The following is a 25519-nucleotide window of genomic DNA, read 5'->3' on the forward strand; positions in this document are numbered from 1 at the left end:
TTTCAACTTAGGCGTTTTATTCAAAAATGTCTTATATAGATATCTTTCGACCAACATTCCTCTAAGTTACAAAAATTTCTTTACAGACACGCAATGTACAGGATTATGCTACTTATTGCGATACTCAGGGCTTTGCCATCAATAATTTAGTAGCATGCTAATTTTGTTTACGCTTTCAAATTAGACACATTTATTTATGTACATATTGAACATTTAAGTTTCTATTTACAAGCTTTCGCCATTTGCACTTTTCACTCGGAAACTGATATGGACTCAAACATTCTTCCAAACGCCTGTTACACAGGAATGCTAATGTTTGGACTGAGAAGACACATCAATTTGAACATGCCGACATCGGTGAAAATACAGCACTTCCTAACAAGAACACTGCTCAATGCACATTTGAATGAACTTTTACCACTTAAAGATTACCAACACACAAAATAAATTAAATCCTCCACTCACGATAAAAGACATCTTGAACTGGTAGAATAATACACCATAAATACAGAAGGGATCCCATTCATTAGAAGGTTAAATTTGACTAAATATGTAGAATCTTAAGTTTGCAAGGCTGATTTATTGCTTGGAGCCAGAAACATTAAGGAACACCTACATTGAAGGAACATGTTGAAGGCAAATAAATTACAACCCCAACAACTATGCTCGCCAATCATAAGCAAGGTGCAGATCTGCAGGCCATGACTTTTATCACTTACTGAACATACACTCCAATTTCTTATCACAAGCTCTTATTATTGTCACACTGGATTTTGTATACCTTTGCCATTTTATTCCAAGCTACAAGAACATTTCAAATATAATGATGCAAGATGCTTGTCTTATGTTGAAAATTAAGGCTTCAACGGTTAGGGTTGGCAATGCATAACAAAACACAATCCGTACCAGAGCTGGACGTAAATTTGAAATAGCCTCTAAAAATAACATCACAAATATCAACTATGGAGCAAGTACCTGTTTTAATTACTAGCAGAGTACACAAATGATTGGTTTAAAAAACTGTAGCTAGGCAAATAACAACCCACCAAATGCTTAAGGCAATTTTGAAGAGGAGGAGATCATCATAATTAGCATTAATTTCAAAAGGAAGCACATGACACTTCCATTAAGTAAATGTCAATATGACCAAATTATGAGAAATATATCAAATGCTTCCCTACCATATTCTGAAAATTTATAAGAAATGCGCAGAGGAACTAAAAAAAAGCATACATCCTGGAATGAAAAAAGATAGTACCCTCCAACAGTAAAATATTGGGCAGTTAGCAATGACAGGACTAGAGTATTATTATTATTACTGGGTAGCTCCAATTTCTTACATTTCTCTATGAAGATAAACAAGACTTCAAATATGAAAATCAAGCTGGAAAGCTTCACACTACCCCATGAAATATACTATATGAACCATGTTCTTTCCATAAAGATACATGGCTGCTTTAAAAGTTCACAATTACATAAAAAAGAGACACAAATCAGAATCGGGTCCATACAAAAGACTAAATTCTAATCTTTTGAATTGTGAGTCAATTTACATTTAGTAAAAGAGGGGATGGTCCTAAAACAAGCATGAGCACCAAAACATGGTGCACTCAATTCCAATCAAGCCCTGAGCTACAAGAATCATGATTTGTAGCAGTAGCATAGTGTTGCAGTTTTACCAGCACTATATCAAAAATCATCAATCCAAGCCTTTAAAACATTATCTCCAATCATTGTTTTTCCAAATGAACTAATTACAGATACTTTTTTGAACATACTGACATTATAGATTTGATTTTTTATTTTTTCTAAAAAAATAACTAGTCAGATATATACATTATTTATGACCAAATACGGCAAGATAATAATGATGAAGATAGCTTACTAATCTTCACTACTGAGGTATAAATCTGTATGATTTACGTTAAAGTAGTATGAGCTCTTATTAACATTTAAATCATTTGCACACCACATTCTGGCGTTTCCTATAAATGATAATCATCAACAGCACAAGGCATGCATATACAGTAACAAAACTCAACTTATAACATAGAGAGTATGATTGCAACGAAATTTACTAAAAAATACCTTGGGGGAAACAAAATAAATACAACATAACAAAATTAAATTAAACACTTGAAATCAAATGGAACTTGTACAGATGCCATGAAAATTTAACCTCGCCAGAAAGATCATGACAGCCATGATCCATGGATACGGACATATATTTCATGGAAGGTTTCAATGAAATGAGTCTGTACCTTCCTATAAATGCCCAATGACTAAAATGCTTTTCAACTCTTGAGGATAAAATCACTGCTAAGTAAGAAACTTTTTACAAGACCCACAATAAAACTTCCTCTATTGAACACAAATACAATTTGAGAGAACCATCACAGATGGTATTTATACAAGATCTGAGCTCATATGACACTACCACTCAAAACTTGCCATGCAGGGGAGCTTGATCAATATCTAATGCAACATCATTTCCACAGTTAAATTATTATACAATGAGTTATGCATGGAATGTAATGCAATAAAAGTTACCTCAAAAATACATAAGAGACTTCACAAAAAATGCAACTTGAAACTTAATAAATCAACAGGGCATTAGATAATAAATTTCCTATGTCATGGAAGATTTTTGAGCCCCAAAGAATCTCAATAACATACAGCTAGTATTTTCTCAGTTGAGCACAACACCAAGAGAATATGGTACAGCTCAAATCTTATGGGTGAAATCCTTATTGAGTAACAGAATCAAGAAATACTATACATTGCCCACCCACTTCACTTGAGGTCTATCATGTGATCTTCAGGTGGTGCATCGATGTGAAACGGACGTAGTTTGCCATGCTCGACCAGGGGAGTCTTTTCAGCATCTTCCTCCTCTTCTCCATTATCTCCAAACTTTTCTAATTTAGGAGAAGTTGACCTTCTAAAGTCATTAGCACTTCCAGGGTCAGGGACCCGTATGCGAATCTTGTTAGGATCTGGCTTCTTACCCAATCCGTCCATCGGGAGGTTTGGTATCCCATTTCTTGCCGGAACGGGTGGAGGGACTTGCTGCTGATGGGGCGGAGATCGTCTTGCAGAGGTGACGGACGAATGTACAGAGGCAGTTGAATTATTGGAGGTAGGGGTCAATACTGGGGAGGCGGGCGGAGGAGAAGGGGTGGCCGATGGTGTCGGTGGATAAGGGACAAAAACTCGCACAACATCTGGGCTTTTGCTCCTAGTGTTGGGAGACTTGGCTAACCCTGGGGGAGGAGATAAGAGGGGAGATGAGGAACGGATGGGCCTCGGAGACTGTGCCATAGAGGTTGGACGAGAGGCAGGCGAGTTTGAGCGTGACCTAGGTGGTGGTACAGGCGGAGTATTGGATCGCCGGTATAAATCAGATCCACTACCATTATGGGGTGGACTGGCCTGGAGAGCTTTGGGGGTGGCTGAGCGTGACGATGGGGATGGGGATGAAGATGCATGGGCACTATCTTGGCGGGAGGGATGAGTGTGCCTTGATGAATGATAAACATGCCTCACTTCTCCGTCATCCTCGTGCAGCGAATGTGGGTTGTGGAGCATGTAAGGGATTGTCGGAGATGAGCAGCTGATGCTGGCCCCATGCTGATTTTGCACACTGCCAGGTGCAGAGCATGAACTCAGGTTACTGCTTTTATCACTGTGCGTGTCAAGACTATTGTCATTGAGGGCCTGAAAAGATACAGGAATCCTTGAGCATAACTAGTACAAGTGGATATTTCCTACACAATACTGAGCAGTGCGAAATTCATGATTACCCTGGGTTGAGAATTGAATTAGACCTTAAGATTAACAAGCTGAGATAACACAACTACACGGTTCAAATGCTTGAATTCCAATCAATGCGAAAAACAGGAACAGATAAATTCACTACAAAGCAGGTATAAAATAATATTTCTGATTCTAATTTAATTCTAGTTGAAAAAAGCAGCCTTCTGCTTTCTTGCAGACAGGTACATCCTTCAGTTTGACTGTCGACGAGTTGCCTTGGTGGAAATTAATGGGTAGTAATAATTCAAACAGCTGTAGTAATTTTCCACACTTTATAATTTGCTCAACTGGTTTCAATAATGTCTTTTGATAATCATGTGAAAACATTGAAACCCGCTGAGCAAATTAAAAAGAGTGGACAATTACTACAGCTGTTTGAATTATTACTAGGTACATACATCCCTATTTCCAAACAGCACATAATTTATTTATTTTCAACTTCCCCGTAAACAGCACATAGAGGCCTTTGCAATGGAGAAATTAACAAAGCACGACACAAACATCCATGCCCTGGATAGGGACCACCTACCCAGGTGGGATTCAAACCCGTGACCTACGGTTTGGCAGGCGAGGACTTTACCCCACAGCCACCGAGGCCGCCAATCAACTATGTCCTCTACATTCCTTTCAATTTTCAACTGTAATCAAGACTTGCTTGCCACTATCAATGTATTTTTTCCTAATGCCTAGGAATATCTCCACTACTTAAGATAGTTTCTTTCCATGACTCCTTGGTAACCATTACGCTTATCTCAAGGTGCAAGAGCTTAAGGAAAATAAAAGGCTCATATTTTATTGCTAATAATGTACAATTTCGGTATGAAAAATTAGAAATGTGACTGAATTGAGTGGGGTGATGCCGTTCTCTCCCTCATTTTGTCCTTCATCCTTCACATACATGATTCACTTCCACACGAAGATTGGGAAAACCACCTTGACATGCAATTCATTCCTATGTGTCAGGGACGAAGCAACTATGTAAGTTGTTCCCACCCCTTTCCTTAATTTTCTTCCCAGTCAGAGTGAAAGTGCTGCAATACCCAAGACCCTGAGGGCATTCATGTGATAAGACAGAACATACTTAGTTTCAGCTGCAGCATTGGTGACCATGCTAGCCATTTTGTTTAAGATAAGACCAAGTTACACCTTGAAGTTACAGTGGTGTTCCAGTTGGAATTTGCAACAAATTGAGTTGAGAAGAAAACCAGCATGTAATAAGTAAAGATCGCAATGCGAGACCTATCTGCTTGGGAAGCCAACACTTGGCAGTACAAGAGCGGAATATTGATTCATGAAGCAATCAAGTATCATCAGTAAAATTTTAAAATGTTTTGAGTGCTCTTCAGAAAATATATACACATAATATATTTATGTAAAATATTTTAATGGCAACATTGCTATAAATCTAGAAATACGTAAGATAAAAATGTCTAACCTGAGATCGGTTGGTAGCTGAGAAGACACTGAGGTCTGCAGTGGATGTGACACTTGTTCCAGCAAGGGATTGATGCGAACCAGCTCCAGCAAAGCTTCCAAGACCACCACCGCTCACACTGCACCCTCCACCGCCCACAGATGACCCTCCTCCATGCCCATGGCCTCCAGCTACTGAACTTGCATCATCTATGCTTGGGTCAAAGGAAAACTTGGAACCTATTGAGGAATCAAGCAAAAAAAGTCTCATTAGGGCTCATTTTTATAAAAGTAAAGGAAATAAGCGAATAAATCCAAATTTCACTGAACACTGCATTACTCCTGTAAGTTAAGAGGATTCAATTTTGGAAAAAATAAGTCACTTGCACTCAATTAGTCCAGCCATTATTTTTCCCAGAGATTTTGGGAAAGAAAACAGGGGAGAAAATAATCACAAAAATCAAATTCAAGGATATGTGCACACTAATTTTTAAATATTTGTAATATCGAGTTAGTTATACACTAATCTTATCAAAACGTGTATCTGTGTGTTAATGATTCATTAATAAACTAATATAAAATTTTATTTTCAAACCAAAGGACATTCATCAATCTGAGGGTAGCTCTGATCTTGCAATAGCTCAACATAAGCTCCCGCCTTCAGTAACTTAATTAACATATAATACATAATATGTATCTAATATATGAAATTCTCAAATGACCGTTTTTTGTAGACGAACTGCTCCGAAATGTGTATGTTCAGCAAGACTGAGAAAAGGTTGAAAACTATTTTTCATTCTTTTCCAGGGCCCATGAGGCCCTGGATTGGGCCCTGAATCATCTACATAAGAAATACATGTAAAGTTCGTTTTTAATGCCTGCAAACCTGTTTTCTTTTGCATTCTTAAATTAGTGATAATGGTCACATTAAGTTGAGACATATACCATTGGAAAGAAATGCACAGTCTTATTCTTGCAATCCAATTTCATTTTCTTTGTGATTTACGGTGAATTTAGAAAAAAACATGCAAAAAAAGCTGAAATTTTAGCGTTTTTGGCTTACTGTTCCCTTGATGACCATCAGTATTGTTTATGTTGCTTGAAATCTTTTTCTGTCACCATAAATTATGAATGGCATGTTCCAAGGAGATGTATTACTACCTTGAACCCCTATTATTTCGTTATAGGTGCTAATTGAATACAAATGGGTTCAATTTCCAATTAGATTGGCTTTCGCAATTCGATAAGTCTCAAGGCCAAACAATGCCTTTTTGTGGCTTTAAGGCACATCATGTTCTTCATATGGACAATTGTACTTGGCATGTTCACGCGTGGGTAAACAATCCAGTTAGTTTGTTTTGATCGTACAATCCATTGAACTAAGAGGCTGAAAATGTTTTTTTTTTAATAGTCATAATTTGTGATAGAGATGTCATTTGATATTTATTGATTACTAGCAGGCCACCAGGTGTTGCTCCGGAAGAATAGTACCCAGAGAAGTGGGAAACTTGGAACTGGGAAGTCATGGTCATATGGCAGGATTTTTGGGTAAAAGAACAAAACAGGTCCCTATCAGTTAACAAGTAACATAGAAATTGCTAAAAATATACATCAAGGTACAACAAAGTAGTAAAACAAAGAGCATTACAGGATGTAGTTTAAAAAAATAAGTTCTAGTGTTACAGCAATTACACTCCCGATGTCAAAATTCAGAAATGCAATACTCTACTTAGTCAACAATTACATAGATTCTTCACATAGTGCTTGAACACTGACAGAGAAAAAAGTGATTTAAAATTGGATGTGAATCTGTTATAGATTATTGTGGCTGCACAATGAGAACCATGAGCTCTGGGATAAGTGGATGTTAGTGCTATTTTGTGTGTCGTAGGGGTGCACATCATGGTGAGAGGAGAATATTAATGGGTTTTGTTGGACAAATGAGGCACAGTTTAGCATGCAAAGGAATGGAAGTGTGAGAATGGTATGGTTCTTGAATTATGGTCTGCCAAGGTTACTGGGAGGGAGGTGAAAATCACTTTCATAGCCAGCTTTTGCAGGGAAAAAATCTTGTGGGAAATGTAGTCATTAGCCCAGAATAAGATGCCATATGAAAAGTCAGATTGGATTTTTGAGTGAAATACGAGTTTCAGGGCATCTAGAGCAACAATTGGAGCTAGTTTTCTAATCATGAAGATTCCAAGAGTAATTTTTTTCATTGTGTACTTCAAGTGGTCAGACCAGCCCAGGTTATCATTGATTACTAGACCAAGAAACTACAGTTAGCATTTCTACTATCAAGGACTTTCTCTTCAATGGTAAGTACTTTCATGATGATGTATAACTTCCATAGTATATGAGTGAAAGATTGACCAACGGCTAATTGTAAGATATAAAAGGCAGAAAAGATGCTGCATCATTATTTCAGTGACCTGAGGAAGCCCACAGCAATGCCAGCAAAACTGTCATCCAGAATAAATGTGGAATGAAGCCCATAAGATATAGATATTCATTTACATCATTCTATAGACTATTCATAAGAATTAGGCATGTTAACCAGAATGAACACTATCTTCATGAAAGATCCATAAGTTTGAAATATAATAAAATTAGATGTCACCTTGAATTCCCCAGATTTTGCATAGACATTCAATATTGGCCGATTATATAGAATAACTTTTCATTTGAGTCTTTATTTATAAAACTGACATTGTATAATCTGAAATGTAGATCACTAACTACCTTCAAACACAATGCATTATATTCACCATTCTCATAACCTCTCACAATTCCTCTTCATTTTATACCATTTCTTGCTTTTGCTCTATATCCATGATGCACTTTGGATTGGGATCACTGGAAGGAGTGGTAGTGCAGAAGATTCACAATGAGTGGGTATGAGATAAGGATAGGAGCTATCTGGTCCTGGGAGCGGGATAGGGTCCAGGAATTTTTCAGGCACATTGGATACATACTTCCTTTCTGAAATGAATTTTAAAATTTCTTTCATCAAAATATTTGTAAGCAAGGTAAATCCGTAGAATACAAATAAGTAGCTGATACACCAGCAGATAGGTAGCCACTACTACCCTGAGCACCACATTCACCTGTACTTCGCTACATTACATGCCCAAGTATTCTGAACTTACTGCAAAATCAACAACCAGAACTCAACATCAACCAATAATGTAACAAATTATCCAAATGAGAGATGAGACTCTGAAACAAACCTCCAAAATTATATGCACACAAGTATTAGCTCACTTAGACATTAAAACCACATATTAGATTAGATGGGTAGAGATCACCCCAGACTAAGGCAAAGGCATGTGAATTGGACACATTCAGGGCAGGGGACCTAGTTCTTTTCTTTGGTCTACCTTACTCTTCAACAACTTTTGGTAGTGTGTGTCCGAAGGCTTCATACAACATTTGAACCCAAGACTCTTCGATCAGCAGCCACTCCAGACAATCATGGTCACTCCACACAATCATGGCACTCCAGACAATCTTGGTCACCCCACAAAAGTATAATTATTTACAAAATTATATAATTAGAATGGAGTAAATTCAATGATACTTTACCTCCCACTGAATTTCTCTTCCCATTGGTTTGACCAGCAAGCGTATTTCTGCTTTCGTCAATGTCATCATCCTCAGCTTCCTCATCCTCAATTTGGGCTTTGGTTATTGCCTCATCTCTTCTCATGGCTACACTCTCCCTTGTGGCCTTTTCAACCTCGGAGAATTCACTACGCCTCCCAACACGCCTGTCAAATGACCCTCCACTACCAGGCATGACGCCGTGCAGCGCTGACCCTGAAACGCCGGTTGAACCCTCTCCCTCCGAACCCCCCAAAAAAGTCCCAAAAGGGCGTTTTGGTAGCTCAGCTGGTGGGGATGCGCCAGCACGATCCAATTTCTGGCGATGGAGTTCATCCATACTCTTCTCTAATGCAGTCATCACAGCATCATCATCGACGCCAAAATCTCTTTCTAAACGGACCTGGGGAAATATGACAACATGAATACAGTAACTAATAAGGAGGATTGGAAGGTAAAAAAGAGGTGAATAGTTCAATGAAAAAAAAACCTTGGACTAGCCTCAAGCATACCTATAGAGAGTCACCTGTTATTGCATTTATAGTGGGAAAAGGAGAAATCATTAGAACGAGGATAAATCTAGAACGGGGTTCAAACCCAGATCTCCTGAATTCATGCCGGACATTCTACCATTTTAACCCCAAGGATCTTACTTTTTTGTGTAGTTTTCTTCAAAGAAGAAGAGATAGGTGTAGAGATGGATAGAAAAGATGGGTGTACTGCTGTGTTCTGAATATTGAACTCAACGTTTCGTTCCTCCAGCTGGGAATGTCATCAGGAGACTGCAGCAGTACACCCAGAAATGGGATGTAGTAGTTCATCTAATCACTGCAAAAACCTTAAAACCAAAATCTGTTTTCTTTAATCTTTACCAAGCCAAAAAGCAAAATAATTTTCTGTCCCAACATTCCAGGAGAAGTTTTTAAAAAATACTCCTTTCACTCTTTACAAGATGAATATTCTACAGAGAAAATATTGTTTGCCTTGTCCAGGATGAAAACCAGGATCTCCAAAAGTCACCCCGAGTGTTCTACCACTTGAACTAAGGTATCTTCTTATATGAACAAAACTACACAGAGAAATAGAAGTGGTAGGAATTTGAATTGGGGTGGAATTACACAAACACTATTACAGTTAAACTAACCCTACATAAACATGACATGAACATATTTCAATACGTCAGTCGCATGAAAGAATAATAATCAGAATATTTTCTTGGTATTTTACCAAGCAGACATGTTTTCTTGAACTGACTTAAGATTTGGAATGTTTTCTCTTAGAATATGATTGGAAAAAGAGCCAAGAGAGCCTATTAAAGGTCAGCAAAAAGAAATTGAGCAAATATAGCTTAAACGTAGGGATGGACACATCCAGGATTTTTTTTGGATCCAGATTCGGATCGCATACTTTATTTCAGGTGTTGGATCTTCAGTTATTTTGGATCCAAATCTATTTTTAAATGCCTGCCATAAAACAAAGCAATTATTCAATTTTCTTCTAGATAGATACAATCAAAGGACTGATATTTAGATTTTCTTACACACTTTAATATTTTTAATCATTAATAAATCATTTTTATGAGCTTTCAAGTTATTTTTTAGACACATAATATCTTCACACATTGAGTATCTAAGCAATTTAGTACATTTGCATTTAGTGATGAAAATACGTTTCAATCTGCGGATAAACCAACCCACTGTTTTCTAATTTTCCTCACAAATGTTTCCCCAAAAATTTATCACTTTCTTATCACATACTGGCTTGTGTTTCACCTGCAAATCCTTCAGTTGTGGTGAGGTGGACTTTGCACTTCCTCGCAACAATTACACGCCATAGTGCACAAACATGGGATTCATTGAGTTCTCCTTGTCTCAACAAAAATGTTTCTACACGTTGAACGAAAGTTTTATCAGTACATAATTTAATTAAATTGCAACTGCACAATCTGCCACTCATTTAACAATGTTAAGAACAACATTGATGTCACGTGCGACAAGTTGCGGGAACAGAAAGAAATGACTGCTCAGCGTGAGGAAGGGGTGGGCAGCAGAAGGACGTAAAGGAGAGGTGGAGGGGAAGGAGCGTGCACTCTCCGTCTTTCAAGCAAAGAGGCTACGAATAAGGGTGTTAAAGACGAAGATGTCAGATCTTGCTAATTTGTGATGTCGTTTCCTTCAATGTAAAGCTGGGCAAGCCATGTGATATATGCTAATGGTGCTCCCAGTCTGTCTCTGGTTGTTTGATGGTGATAATGCTGTGCTTTTCTTTGAAAATTGTGCTGTTTGGACAATGCAGAATATTGGGATAGTCTTGTTCTAACTAAAAAAAAACTTTGTGTCAATCAATTAGAGCTAAAAAAAAATGTAAATACTACTACAAAAAAAAAACGATATCTTTGGTGGATTTGTATTTGAAGTATCCGGTGGAGGGTAATAACCGCGGATATTTGGATCCGAGGTATCCAATCTGACCATCCCTATTTAAAAGCCAATGCTGGCACTTAAGTTCAGTAGTAACATGATTAACATAAATGTATTCATTTGAACCCTTAACAGTAAAATTCAAAGGCTTACAGAGCAGCATTCACTTACCACTATGTCTAAGATAAATATATATGCAAGTACCTGGAGAAAGTGAAGTATCTCGTCCATCCCAATTTTCATTAGAGTTCGTCGATGAAGTTTAAGTAGAGTATAAGCCATTCCAGTAAGTACCCTTTCACCTTCATGAAGAAATACATCCCATATTCTTAATGTTAATTTAAACGGCACCTGAAATTCGGAGATGATAGAGGATTGAGACGTCACATTGCATAGATACTTCCTCAGCTTGAAAATGGTCAGTAACACTCTTTTGACTAGCTGACAAAAATTCTAGTGATGGTAAAATCTGATGTAACAAAAATGAAACTCTACTGTAAACAAGGAAAAATGAATACTAACCCGATCAAGAAAGCACTGAAAGAACCATTTTAAGGTATAGATTCCAGTATCTACTCCATTTTTATCGAGATGTTTCTTCAATTTTGGCAAAAACTTGGTCATTATTTTGTCATGATGTTCCTGATAACGAAGCAATTTTGGGAAGCCTGGGATGAAAAAACCTGAAAAACAATAAATAATTGCATATTTTTATAACTGAAATGCTGCAATAAAAGTAATTACCGTATTTGCACGAATCTAAGACGAACACGATTCTAAGACGACCCCCCCTTTTTTGGAACTCCACTATGGGAAAAAAATTTTCTAGGGGAAAACTATCAATGCGCGAATGTTTGGCTATGTTGCCTATGTCCCAGGAAACGCAGGATTTTTGGCGCGTAATGACAGGAATAGTGGTACTTAATCGAGACACTTGAGTTTTATTGTTGATTTGACTAATAGTTTCTTCGGAGGGGCCATGGTCCGAAGACGAATAAAATTAAACTAGTGAAAATGAAACCTGAATTTATTAAACCCACACGGAAAACACTCCGTGGTAAGAAGGCAAGCCACCCTGGAAAGTATGTAACCACTCGTACGAGCTATTCTATCGCGTTCGGCGTACACAGAGCATACTGCAGGGGGTGAAGCATGACCATATGACTGCGCCATGAAATTTTTTGTCCCAACGATAGGGCAACTTACCCATTCTTCTCTAATTAGCGTAGCGTCAGATGGGCGGATGAATTCGGATTGTTAGTATGGAGGATCAAAATATCCTGAGACGGTATCCCTTCCTCAGTAACTCTGACAAGTGAGACTTATGGTATAACTTGTAAATTGATAACTGATAATAACCTGATATCCTGTTTTCGGAAAAAAATGCCGCATTAACTGCTGAGAAGCTCAGCAACGAGGATATCGAGTTTCGCCAAAAATCACCATCGTATTTTTCCAACTAGTTCCTTGCTTAAAAATTCTTAAATAACGTTATTAATGTCGTGTTTGGTCTCGTTCTTTTTTGAATTACGAGCACATTGCAAATATTCCAGCCTAATAAAAGTATAATACCAATTGCCGAAATTCATTGTTAGACACCTTTTGAGCTAATAGGTGATTGGATGCAGCGGTTGACCTCCAGAAACCGGGAACTTTAAGCAAGTAGGCTGAAAAAGGTCAGTGGGTGAGAAAAGGGGGGTGTGAAACGCGTTTCTATTGTTCTCGTGTAACTTGATATTTTTTTCGAAGCTAAGGTCTTCGTAATACGATCCCTGCCCTAGCTGGGACCTTTTGTTTGATTTTGGAGAAGAGGAAAGCCTCAGAGGGGGGAGGCGAGAGATGTATGGAGGTGGATAGCGGATCTTGGGAAATGCGCTTATGCTACTACCCCAAGGCTTTTAGCTTCTCCCAATGGTAATTTCATTTCGTGTGGAATATTTAATCTATGTGCCTGTAGTTATTAGCCATAAATGACACATTGTATTTATTTCGTCTCATTTTCGTCAAAAGATTGATGTGGGAAAATTATACGTCGGGACCACGATCTTCAAACAATCAATGCGGAAAAACGATACTTTTGAGATTTGGGAAAAAATTACATTGTCTATATGGAACCTTATTTGTGACCAGAAACGGCGAACGATGAATGCGGGAAAATGATCAATACGGGTACGATAGATCGGAGTTCCACTGAATAACTTTTCTTTTGAAAGCGGCAGTGTAATAATTTCTTTTCTCTGCCATCGTAATACTCTGAAAGGCACGGAATCACAACTAAATCGATTTCTCTAATCAGAGGCAAATCATGTTGCCATCTTACTGTTGCTCTGAGAAAAATGCGACGACTTTGTAGCAGTTTATCCCACTACGGCATTGAGGCTCTAACGTTACAATTTAGGTAAATTGTAACCAATCACACGAACATTTTGTGAGTTGATCGAGCTTTAACTTGAATAGAGCCGAACCCAGGGTAAAGCAGGCAATCTTGTGGACTCGGCAGAAGTGCACCCGGCGACTGATCGGCACGCACCGAATCTTTGCCTGCTGCCCAAAAATGGATTTTTTTTACTTGAACGCAAAATTAAATATGCTAAATTACTGTTAAGCTATTTTTGACGTTGATTTTTCGTTGTATTGCTATCAGGTGGCAACCTCAGGTGTCCATAATTTTTCCGACGTAAATTATGCAACCTGCTTGATGTCAAAAATTTTGCATCCGATTCTAAGACGAACCCTCTTTTCCGCAGGAGTTGCGAGGGAAAAAAACCTCGTCTTAGATTCGTGCAAATACGGTATTATTCCATTAAAACAAATGGGGAGAAAATTTCTAAAAATGGATAAATATATATATGCCTTTAAAAATGACTAAGAATGCCTGATGAATTTATTCATCGACTGGTCACTCCCTCATAAATGTACAAATTACTCAGCAAGATGATAAGTCAATAACATGATTATTTTGAATTGTTGGCATAAAGAGATAGCAATTCCCAAATGGCTGTAAGGCATCATTCAAATTTCTTAATAATTCATCAGCCTTAAATTTTATTATTATTTTAGCATGAGTGAATAATAAAAAGTCTCACTAAGTGAATATTTAAAAAAATTGCAAAGTGAATTTATATTAAACAACATTGCAAAGAACATTATAGCTAAATTAAATATGTAGTAAAATAAGCATAGAATTGAAATAAAAAATAAAATTATCCTGATAAGTCTTAAATAAGTCTTGAAATACACAATGTTTAATTTTCAATCATTTGGGAATATGAATTGGATAAAATTCTAGCAGACAAGTATACATAAAATATCTTGAGCAAAAGATGCTTCGTAAGGATATTGTTCCTGATGATAAAACTGACAAAAATATATCATCCACTCGGTTGATAGAGGCAATCAAGGAATAACTTACCGTGCATTCCATATCGACTGTCAGCAACAAGCACCGATAATGCCCAGAAAGCATCTTCCTCATTAAAATACATGAGGAGAAGAGCAGCAATCTGAGACATACCCTGACAATACCCTATCTCCAAATTGTATATCGAGTATGCACCAAGGATATTGAAGAGAGCCTGTTGTTTAAGTCCATAACGCTCACGAAACATTATATGATCTCGATATGTGCGGTTGACATCAAGATCTATTTGTCTGATATCTGGGGACCATTTCCAGGCTCTCTCTCTCATAATCTGTGAAGAGGTAAAAAATGAAAGATAGTTAAAATTTACATTATTTTCCACAAGGTACAGTGATGCATAGAGCAACAATTAGTACAGAGGAAGATAATTCTAATGATAGATCACATCACTGCACATCGTGCAACATACAGCCACGTAAATGGGAAATAATTTTTCAAGTTTCTTTGAATCCGATAAAGTTTAGTTATGTGTGGTTCTTTCACTGCCTTTCCTGACCGATTTGCAACAGCTGTTATCAAAACTAAGCGATTTTGTTGTATCTAGCTGCTGTCCTACCTTCCTTCAACACCTGGGTGTGGGGTTTTGAAAGGGATCCCATGACATGAAACATTTCGGCCAATTTGTAAGTTATACAGTACTATGGTTATACCATGGCTACCCAGCACTCAGTTTGAAAACACCATCGTGATAGGTTGTGTTTTGCAGTTGGACTGTTTTTTTAATAATGATTCCAGCTTTAAATATCGAACAAAGGAAAGGAATTTTAAAATGCCAAAAGCTAGTGATACCATTCATACCAGGGCAAGTGAGTTCAGCTCAGAGGGATTTTATGTGAAAGACAAGAGCATAACTGTGCAAAGTTTGCGATAAAAGATTTGACTTTGAAAGATGTGACACTTTGTTAAAGCACATCAGTAGTGATACACATAAACGTGCGAAAGAAAGGGGACCCGCTAAACGACAGCTATCATTTGAACACACAGTCACTCAGTCAAAGAAAGCGAAGGAGGAGCTTGTTGTTGCTAATACTGAAGCATTTTTAAAGGCTTTATTTAGTGTAGAGAAACTTGACAATCCAAAAAATCTGGAATGGCTCTCGAAATATACACATATAAGGTAGTGGGGATTTGCCTTTAGCCAATCGCATTCGCCAAGACTACATACTTGAACCATTCATATACCTTGAACCAATGTAAATTGAACCATTTCTTTCACTTAGTTTTATACAATCGAAATTGTGTTAAATGTGTAAAATGCTTAATAAAAGTTGAAGTATTCATGAAACGTGAACCATAAAATAATAAAACACCTATAAACATGGAAAAATTGTAGCATTATAATAACACCACCAATATTTTCTATAACACCGAAATAACATGGTTTTAAAATGAATTCTAGCAAGAAATAAAACCACTTTCACATGCCTCAAGCAATAGATTTTAAAAAATCTATTAGGGATGAGTTGAATGATGTATGAATTCCACATGGAATGATCCAAATACGATGTATCTTACAAGCATACTGTACTTAATCATAGCTCAATTAATGCAAGCAGTTTCCCAAGGTATACCTCATATTTTCCATTTTGCTCCTCACGCAACTTTGCAAGGCCAAGCATTTGACCCCACACGCGACCTCTCAACTTATCTGGGATGCCTTTATATATTCTCCTCTTAAGTTTTGCTGTTGTGGATGGAGCGTCCCATGATGACAGCATTTTGAGCCATTTCTTAACCCGTTCCATTTCCAAGTCCCTCTTCTTGGCCTCTTGAGGATCAATGGTCTTTGGTAGACGCTTGTCACTGTTCACAAAAAAGGAAAAAGGTTTTTGTGCAATTGACAAAAAATAGATCACATACGTTTAAGACAACACAGCTAAAAAATAAAATATAAACACAATAAAAGAAAAACACATACTTCTTAATTTTTTTAGTGAAAAAAAAAACTACTTCAAAGGATTAGAAAGATATGATGATAGAATAAATATATTTATTTTTTAGACATTATCATATCCTTCTAGTCCTCTAAACAAAGAGTCAAATCTAAATTTAAAGCCATGTCCCTTTTAGGCCAACTATACAGATACTCGGAAATTAAAGATCCACAAGCTCTTCGTTGCTATTTTTCAACAATTCAATTGCTAATTTTCAATTGTCCTTCCTGTGATAACCCATTGTTCTCCTATTTGGGCGATGTCAGCTCCGTCAAATCTCTCTGCCTTTAAATCTCTTACTAACTTCTTCTCAAGTATAGTAAAATATACTGCCCCTCACATGCATAATAGGCCCACTAACACCATTCTAACTACTCTCTCCATTCACAATCTTCCTATTCTACGCCTTAAAAGTGAACTTAAATTTATCTACCATATCCTCAACTCAATCACAGACTGTCCTGAACTCCTTTCTTTTCTCAATTTCCGAGTGCCCTCCTGCCCAATGTGCACCCACTCACTGCTTCACGTACCAGTTCCCAGATTATCATTCATTCAATGCTCACTATTTTTCCGCATCCCCACACTTTTTAATTCCTATTCCCTGAGTATTGATCCCTTTTCCCTATTCCTGAACGTCTTTTCTAACTTGGCTCTATCTTACCTCTTTAAACATCAATAGCAACATTTCCGTTTTCTTACCACTGCTCCAATTCAATTTAGTCTTATGTACTTGTATTCTTTAATTTCAAGGATATGATTCTCGGCATATTTTATTTATCTGATTCCCATTACATGTATTTTGTTTTCTTGTTATATATTTTCTTGTTATTGGGCCACTATACATTGGCAATATTGCTGTACATGGACTTTTGAAATAAATAAATATAATAAAAATAAATCCTCTGAAAATGTTGTGCTATAAATGTATCTATACATATATTAACAATAGGCAAAGTAACTGATTCGGGGGTACATATATGACTAAAAGGAAAATCAATAGAGAAAATAGACTTGTCCACCAATTATATTTTATCATCACTTGTAATTGTTTAAAAGATAAAGACACTTGTATTTTTTCATCTCTCAACCTATTGGCTACTATTCTAGCTGTTTATTGCAAAAATTGACTGCCTCAACCCTTTTGTAGTTAAGTTGGTGACATCACGAGCTCTTACGGAGTGGTTCACTTCTTCTTCACTACTCCACCTTGTGCAATTTTGCATGGTTGTGGAATATGAGGTCCCTTATTTTGCCCTCTAGAGAGAAATTCTTTCCATCATTATTGAGTATACCAACCAAAATTCTAGTGATGTCATCTCCATATGAAAATGGGCAGCAACTTTTTTTTTGGTTCTTTCTGTCATTTTAAACTTATGAAAAGAATGGCTGAATGAGGAAGATTTGTCTTTATCCCGTAGCTCATCTTTCCCCTCCAACTACTGATATCTTACAATGAATTGTGATTTTAGGTCTGACTGAATGACCCCATTCTCAGCCCCAAAAAGCTGTATTAACTTTCTCTTGCTGCCACAGAGAGGAGGTTTTAGAACATTCTGCACTTACTGATAAGCCTGGGCACAGTTCTGATCGCTCTACTGAGTTACTCCTACATAGTACAGCTGGGCAGACTCCCCCGAATGACAATAGATTGAAACATAAAATGAAGAAAAGCCAAAACATCTCATGGTTTAATGAAGGAAATGTACCTTAATAAGTGACCTTCAATCTAAAATATCCACTACTCCATCACAGAGTATCCTGAACTCCTTCCTTTCGTAAATTTCCACGTTCTCTCCATCTGTATGATAACTCACACCGTATTCCACACACCAGTTTACAACAATCACTTTTTTCCACCTCCCTTCTCAATTCCCTTCCTCAAAACATGGATCTCTTTATTCTATACTAGAACGCATTCACAAACTTAGCTCTACCTAATCGCTCTGATAATCAAAAGCATCAATTCTTCGTATAGTTTCTTACTGACTTCTCTCCTTCTCTTTTTCATGTTTAGTGCATTTTTTTCATGCTTGTTACGGGACAACTGTAAATTGGCAATATTGCTGTTAGTGGCCACTTTAAATTAAATAAAAAAAGAAGCTAATTAATACCAAAAATAATAAAAATGGGGGAACTGCTGTTCTAATTATTCACATTCTTCAACAACCGTGATCCAGAAAAATTGTAATATGTATTGAAAAAATCTAAGCATATGTAAAGTATGATTTGTGAGGAGTAATGGGGTCTAAAGTCAAGGATGAGTTATTCTCTGAAACATTGAGACCTTACTTCCAAAGCATTGATGTGGAAATTTTCATAGAAAGTTTTATAGATCAAACATTCTATCATTACCGTAAAAATTAGGATGTATATTCCACTTTTAATTCCTCACTTCATTTGTACTATGTACTATGTCAAAAAATCAAAGCCCACCTGATGCTAAAAATTTAGACATGATACCATGGGAACGCATATGATCATAATGAATTTCATAAATGGCTCATACTTAAATACAACAGAATCAAGGAGCTAATCAAAACTTAGTTTTCATGATTCTTCTTTGGGTAAAATCAAAGGTTAAACATTTCAGAAATTCCTGCATGAGCCAATAATAGGTGTTCATCAGCACTCAAGCAAGCCCAACCATATTCTGGGGATTTTTGGCACGAATCCAGGTCAAGGCAAATGATATATCATCCATAGAATTTTTGGATTTTTATGTAATATGCATCAACCAAGAAATAGTTAACCTTTCGCTTGTCTTCTCTGCATTTTTCTTCTCTACTCTAACTGGACACAAGAATTGGTGATTACATTTTTTTTATACGCAACATGTAATTAGGTTTTTAAATTAAAATACCTCAGCTCTACTTGAAAGAATATACTGCCTAATTTTTGCCATCATCAAATTCCAAAGCCAGAGATTCATCCAAATGGTATAGAAGAAAGCTACATTGAATGGTATCTCTATATCCAACTCAAAGATTAAGCAGCGATGAAGAATAGTGTAGTTTCCTTCATCAAAGAAAACGAAAGGCATTGATTGCGATTCGTTACCCACCATTAGTGTATTCATAATACACAAATTATTTGGTTTTTGAAATACCGGTTTAGGCAATGGTCAAATTTTATTCTCATTTGAAAAAGGCCAGATTGGCGCCCATGCGATTCCACTCCACATGACGTCACAGGGACCTAGTTTCTACACGAGAGGATAGGAGTTATACATCGTCTGAGGTTACCATTGCATGCATGAGGCACAGAGCTCAGGGAAACATGTCTTAATAATCACCTATTAAAACTGGCTAAGGTCGGAAAGTTTTCTTCGTTTGATAAGGTATTAATAAACCTTTTTTAAGCCAAGTGCTACCATCCAGCAAGGTACTCAGCTACCCCCTAGCAGCCTGCGACGTATCACCGTTAAGCCTCGCCTCAAGGTCACCTCACCGGGCGGGAGGGGGAACCAGAAGTACGACGTACGGAGATATTTCCCGGCATTCATACTTAAGCGTCGCATTTCGTGCGCTTGAAAATTTTCACTTTTCATTTAATCGCGAAAAACAGATATTGTCATTTAAAAATCTAAAAGTGTGAAATACGTACTCCAGGAGTAATAATCTTTCGATTTAGGCAATAAAAAAATAATAGGAAACCACCCTATTTAATGCAACGAGTAATACATCATCTTGCACTAACAGAACTGAACACCACAATCAATAGAGTGATTAAAAAATACTCACTGGATGAATCCATATCGATCGGTGGCATGGTAAATTTCAAATGCAGGATCTTCCCATGGGTCAATTTGAGCACCAGGCTCTCGGCCATGGAGATATCGTGCAACAATACTTGACCTTTCCTCAGCTGCTCGTAACAGAAGGGCCTGAAATGCAATGGATATTAGAAGAAACTGAGCATGAATGTGAAACTGAGAGCTATTAAATTTCATGTAAGTCTTGAAATAACAAAATTAGCAGTTTTATTTAGCAACAATTTTTAGAGCAAATACTATTTTTTTTAAATTCATCTTTGGTGCATGCATTTTTAAGAGTTTGTTCCTTATAGTGTGAAACCTCATGTCAATACAGGGAGAAGTTATTGAGGAAATATAGTACAATGTGAAGCTATTATTTTCCAAGAATCAAACACTGTACCTTTTTTCACACAAAACCAGAGAAAATATTGTTAATGCAATAATGAATTTCTTATGATATACAGGAAAGGCAGAAATAAATCCCTTTCAGCTCTAGTTTATTTCAGTACAATCAAATAGGTAGATATCGAGATACAACGCTTCAAACTTAGGTACCTTGACTTTTTGCAAGGGGAGTAGGCCTTTGTTCTCCCACGTGTCTTTTGGTAACACAATGCTATTTCCAATTTACCCTTCACCATGTTGCCATAATTACTTTTGCAATTGATTCCAATCCATTTCTGTATTGCCTTTCTTTGATTCACTGATTACTTGATTCCTTAGCTTCTTGCCAAGTCTTTCTTTGGTTTAATTTACCTATTTTCTTCATATTACTCCTCCTATCTTCTATGAGGGCTATAATGTATTCCTCTGCCAAGGATTACTTGATTTCAACCTGATTGCTTTCCAGTTGTTGTTCTGATGGTTCTGCGATGGGTCTTCCTGTGGTTATGCCATCTCTCTGCCAAGCTACGGATGTCATATTCCTATGCTACTTCTAGCTTGACATCAATGGCAGCAGCAAATTTTCTTCTCCATTCCTGCTCGTTCACAAGCCTTACCTTCCAACTTTGCTCTTGTTTCTGTTTCCTGAACTTCTTGTATCATATTTTACACTACATTGCGTGGATAAGAGAATTCTCTGGATCTTCCCCCATCAATGCCTTCTGGTGTAGCTCCTGCTTCCACCACATGAGTCGGGTGATTGTAGCTGGTATTTGTAGGCAGTTAGGTAATATTCCATAAAATATTCTAATTTTCTTCCCTCTACAGTACAAAAATTTAGTGGCAACACGATATGATAATGTAACCATCAGATTAGGAGCCAAAACCACAAACCATTACACCACAGCACCACACTGATAAAGTCACAAGTGTGCAACTAGTAAATCATTATCATGGTTCAACAACATGTATTAATTTCTTAATTATACAACATGATAAACAGGTATTTTTCAAGGGGGCCTGTATGTATTTCACTTGAAATGCCAAATATACATGTACAATACAATATGGAAGGAATGAAAATACGTGCAAATTAAACAGTGGATAGAAAGCTGCTAAACCTATAATGTTAAGGAAGGCAAATATTAAGTTTGTTTTAAGAGCATATGTGCAGAACGGCTAAACATATTTGTAAATCAACTGACTGCACTCATTGGGGAAAGTAAGAAATATCATAGCTTGTGATCTTGTCTCCTACAGTATTACATAGATATTTACTCATAAACAAGGACTTCTGTTAAACCTTTAATGTCATATTTGCACCTACAATCTTTCTTTCTACAGTAAAGGCCTGGTAACACTATAAAATACCATGTGCAAGTTCATATACACGCATGAATGCTACAATGAATGTGGAAATGCATTTTGAAACTACCCAACTTATGAGAATGAATGAACACAAAAAAGAATCTGTTATAATTTGGTACATGCAATCATACATATGTTGGTCCGGTCTACCAGTATCATTCATCCATTAACACGTTGATTTATACATATATGTGTATTGTGAGACCGGGTTTTAATTAAATTCCAAGGTACTGCTCATAATATGAATTCTACCAACATGCCATCTTACAAGCTTTAAATGAAAGGATACTAAAAAATGCCTAAATTTCAACGACAATAATTTCACATTCAGTTGACATCAATTGGCAACCATTTGGAATTTAAATATGGTGGTTATTGTAAGGGTAGGTGGCTATAGTAAATTTTCTGCACCTAAGTAGCCCCACATCGATATGGTCCAATAAAAAATCTACATGTTCTACAACACTTAAGCTCAATTATTAAAACATAAGGAAAAAACAGAGCAAGCAATTACCACAACATTTTACAAACATTGTGCACTCTTTACTGCATATTCCAAAAATGCAAATCTAAAATGTCCTCAACATGATATTTAAATAGCTGAAAATAAACGGCAGTCCAGCACACAAAGAATTCTGCTAATGAGTTTTCAAACACGAGCAATATGTATGTGAATAACTGAAGAATATCAAGTAAGCAACAACATAAATGAAAAGTCTTGGAATGGAGAGTTGTTAGAGGGGAAGCTTCTATTGATGGGATATTGATTTATGGGAAAAATCAGATAATAAAGCCTAATAAAAATTATTTTATAAGTACATACTTAGGTTTTTAAATGGATGAGTCGAGAAAATTCAATGTATTGGCCTAGTTTTTGCCAGAAACTGCATGTGTCAAAAATCGATTTTTCCACGACACTCGCTAGGTTCCCAGACTTTTCCATAAGAGCAATTTCCCTCAGCGTTCCAGGTTACCCTAGTTTTCCAGGTTAGTGGATACCCTACTTACTGTATACATTTCAACACACCTCATTGTACTTCAATTATAACTAATGCATCAATGCCAAGTTGGGCCAGGCTTTTTTCAGTTTGTACCCACTTTAATTGCCAGTACACAACAGTTTTGCCAGTTATGTTACTGGTAACGGTATCGTGCATGAAAGATGCACACGGATGCTAATTTTAGTTGCTCATCATTGTATGAAGGAGAATATTGACAAAACTGACCTAATGGTAGGATCACTGAGTGAACCTCCTCCTTGAAAATGAGTAACAACTCAAGACTTTTCTGTAAGGAAGTTCAAAGACATTTATGATTAAAATAAGAAGAAAAGCAGATATCATGCCTTACCTGTCGTCCATCTTCATCTGTAGCCCCACTACTACCCCCTACGTGGGCTTCTGTCCCCCCCTCAGATTCCCTCATCGCCCTCCATCCATTGCCACTCCACTTAGCAGCACACTATAAACTATTGATTGCGGCGCATCAAGCGCCATAACTTTCTCTGCAAGAAATCAAATATAAATAAATAGCGAGCAAGGTATTAAATATAAATAAATACCAAGCATAAATAGATATTAAAAGTCACTGGTGAGAACGAAAGTTTTCACTTTCGGAACTGGATGTAACGAAAGAAATAGGCACATGCAACTGATTGGCCATAGATTTTAACTTTGCACAATATGTATTTTCATTGATAATAATAAGGAAAAAAATAATACCCAGTTGAGCTGTAATCAAGGCAGCTACTGAAGTTGTGCATTACAGTTAACCTTGACCTAGTTGTGAGATGAAGTATAAGCAGTATTGACACTAATATCAATATCTAAAATTTTAGCAGCGAATTTTATACAAAATCCTAGTTCAATTAAAACTGCATACACACAAAATGCGAGCAAAAATTAGCTAATCAAATTCCCTGCAAATTTCATAAATTTTCTGAGGCTAGAAGAAGATAAACCAGGAGGTGAATGCTCAGGTTGGGAGAGAACGTTCTTGACAGGAAATGAATAATCTGTACGCAATAAAGCCCTTAAGAAAATGGAAACGAAAAAATGTAATATCGACCACCACAAACATTACAAAGCTTTCAAAACTTGAGTTTCACCTTATCTAATGCAGTCATAATTTGGCATCCCTCAAAGCTGCGAGAGCAAAAGTTATAGGTAAATAAAGATGTGCATCATAAAACCGTGACTGATGTAAATAATGGAACAAGTTTCATAACCATGTAAGCCTCGATCGATACTCCAACTGCACTAAATTATGAAGCGCACATGATATGCTTAACCACAAGCAAAAATGTTACAGAAATCCAAACCGCATTCGAAGTTCTAGCTTCCTCAAAAACCCATTTCTAATTCAAGGAAGGAATTTTCCAAAAAAGCGATGACAATGAACAGTCCCGCTTGAAAATATACCAATTGATACGAATAATTTATAGTATTAAAGGTGTTAAAACAGAATAAATGGCCAAATCCAACGTCCGACACACTACTGACTGTGTAGCACTGAAGGACCAGCGACTTCGGCATAGAGATGCACAGACAAACAACGAAGAAAGACGCATAGCAATATAAGACCATTGCAAATATTTCTTTTTGTGTGACCGTGTCATTATTATGAATCGGTTTAATTTGGTGTTGAACCCACTCATCAAAGCACGAAGTTAACGTAGAGCATCATTACCTACGTGGAGCATAAATCAAACGGAAGCGTACACAGTGGCATCTAAATACTAATGATCGTGACATTCATATTTGGCTAAGAAACGCGATGACTTACAGTAAAAACATGCTTTTAATTTGCATCTGATCCAAGAAAATTACACGGGAATGGACGGTCAACAAACGATACCGCATCAAGATACTTATATACATATCATACAGCATAGGCGTCAAATTGCATCAACGTCTAATTGAAATGATTACCTGAGACACAAAAGACCCAATCAACATTAATACAACTTCAACAGCCAATTGCCAATACTTAGAGATGATTGTAAATATTGAACAGAACGCCACGTTCTGACAGTATAAATTCTAATCAATACAGAAGTTCACCACACAAATGTCCACCTTAAGATGACAATTACCCCCAATTATGCATATATTCTAAGATTGCATCGCTTAAACAGGTCATACGCAAAAATATACATCGAAAAACAACTTACCTTCTCGTACAGGTACTAGACAGTTCAGCAACGAAAGGTTAGCAGAAAACTTCTTCTTGCTTGAAAGTTTTCCTCCGAATGCACTACTTGCACAGATCAAGGGTTTCCAGTGATGATCCATTCATAATTAACTACAAAGATAACTGTCATCGAAAGGAATTTAAAACTTATAAGATAAGGAGTTTACGTTTCCCAAACATAGTCTTTTCTTTGGATCATCCTACTTTTCGC

General features: G+C 36.9%; 1 protein-coding gene across 1 annotated transcript; it reads right to left on the bottom strand.

The window, feature by feature from the left end:
* On the bottom strand, nt 1-25515 carry LOC124158702 (USP6 N-terminal-like protein). Its single transcript, XM_046533939.1, has 10 exons — nt 25289-25515; nt 23467-23620; nt 20351-20493; nt 16245-16476; nt 14665-14944; nt 11775-11935; nt 11457-11603; nt 8815-9235; nt 5252-5469; nt 1-3717 (listed from the first exon to the last, which is right to left on the bottom strand). Exons 2-10 carry the CDS (start codon nt 23539-23541, stop codon nt 2794-2796), a joined length of 2601 nt encoding a protein of 866 aa, XP_046389895.1. The 5' UTR covers nt 23542-23620; nt 25289-25515; the 3' UTR covers nt 1-2793.
* Nucleotides 25516-25519: the final 4 nt, after the last annotated feature.

The sequence above is a fragment of the Ischnura elegans genome, chromosome 5, assembly GCF_921293095.1.
Source record: "Ischnura elegans chromosome 5, ioIscEleg1.1, whole genome shotgun sequence".
Taxonomy (NCBI): domain Eukaryota; kingdom Metazoa; phylum Arthropoda; class Insecta; order Odonata; family Coenagrionidae; genus Ischnura; species Ischnura elegans.

Bases quoted from the DNA above. Each gene is read 5' to 3' on its own strand.
- LOC124158702 (XM_046533939.1), bottom strand. From the start codon at position 23,541: ATGAGGGAATCTGAGGGGGGGACAGAAGCCCACGTAGGGGGTAGTAGT. The intron at 20,494-23,466 runs GTAAGGCATGAT...ATTGCATTTCAG, and splicing joins CAGATGAAGATGGACGACAG to GCCCTTCTGTTACGAGCAGC. The intron at 16,477-20,350 runs GTGAGTATTTTT...TTTTGTGAACAG, and splicing joins GATCGATATGGATTCATCCA to TGACAAGCGTCTACCAAAGA.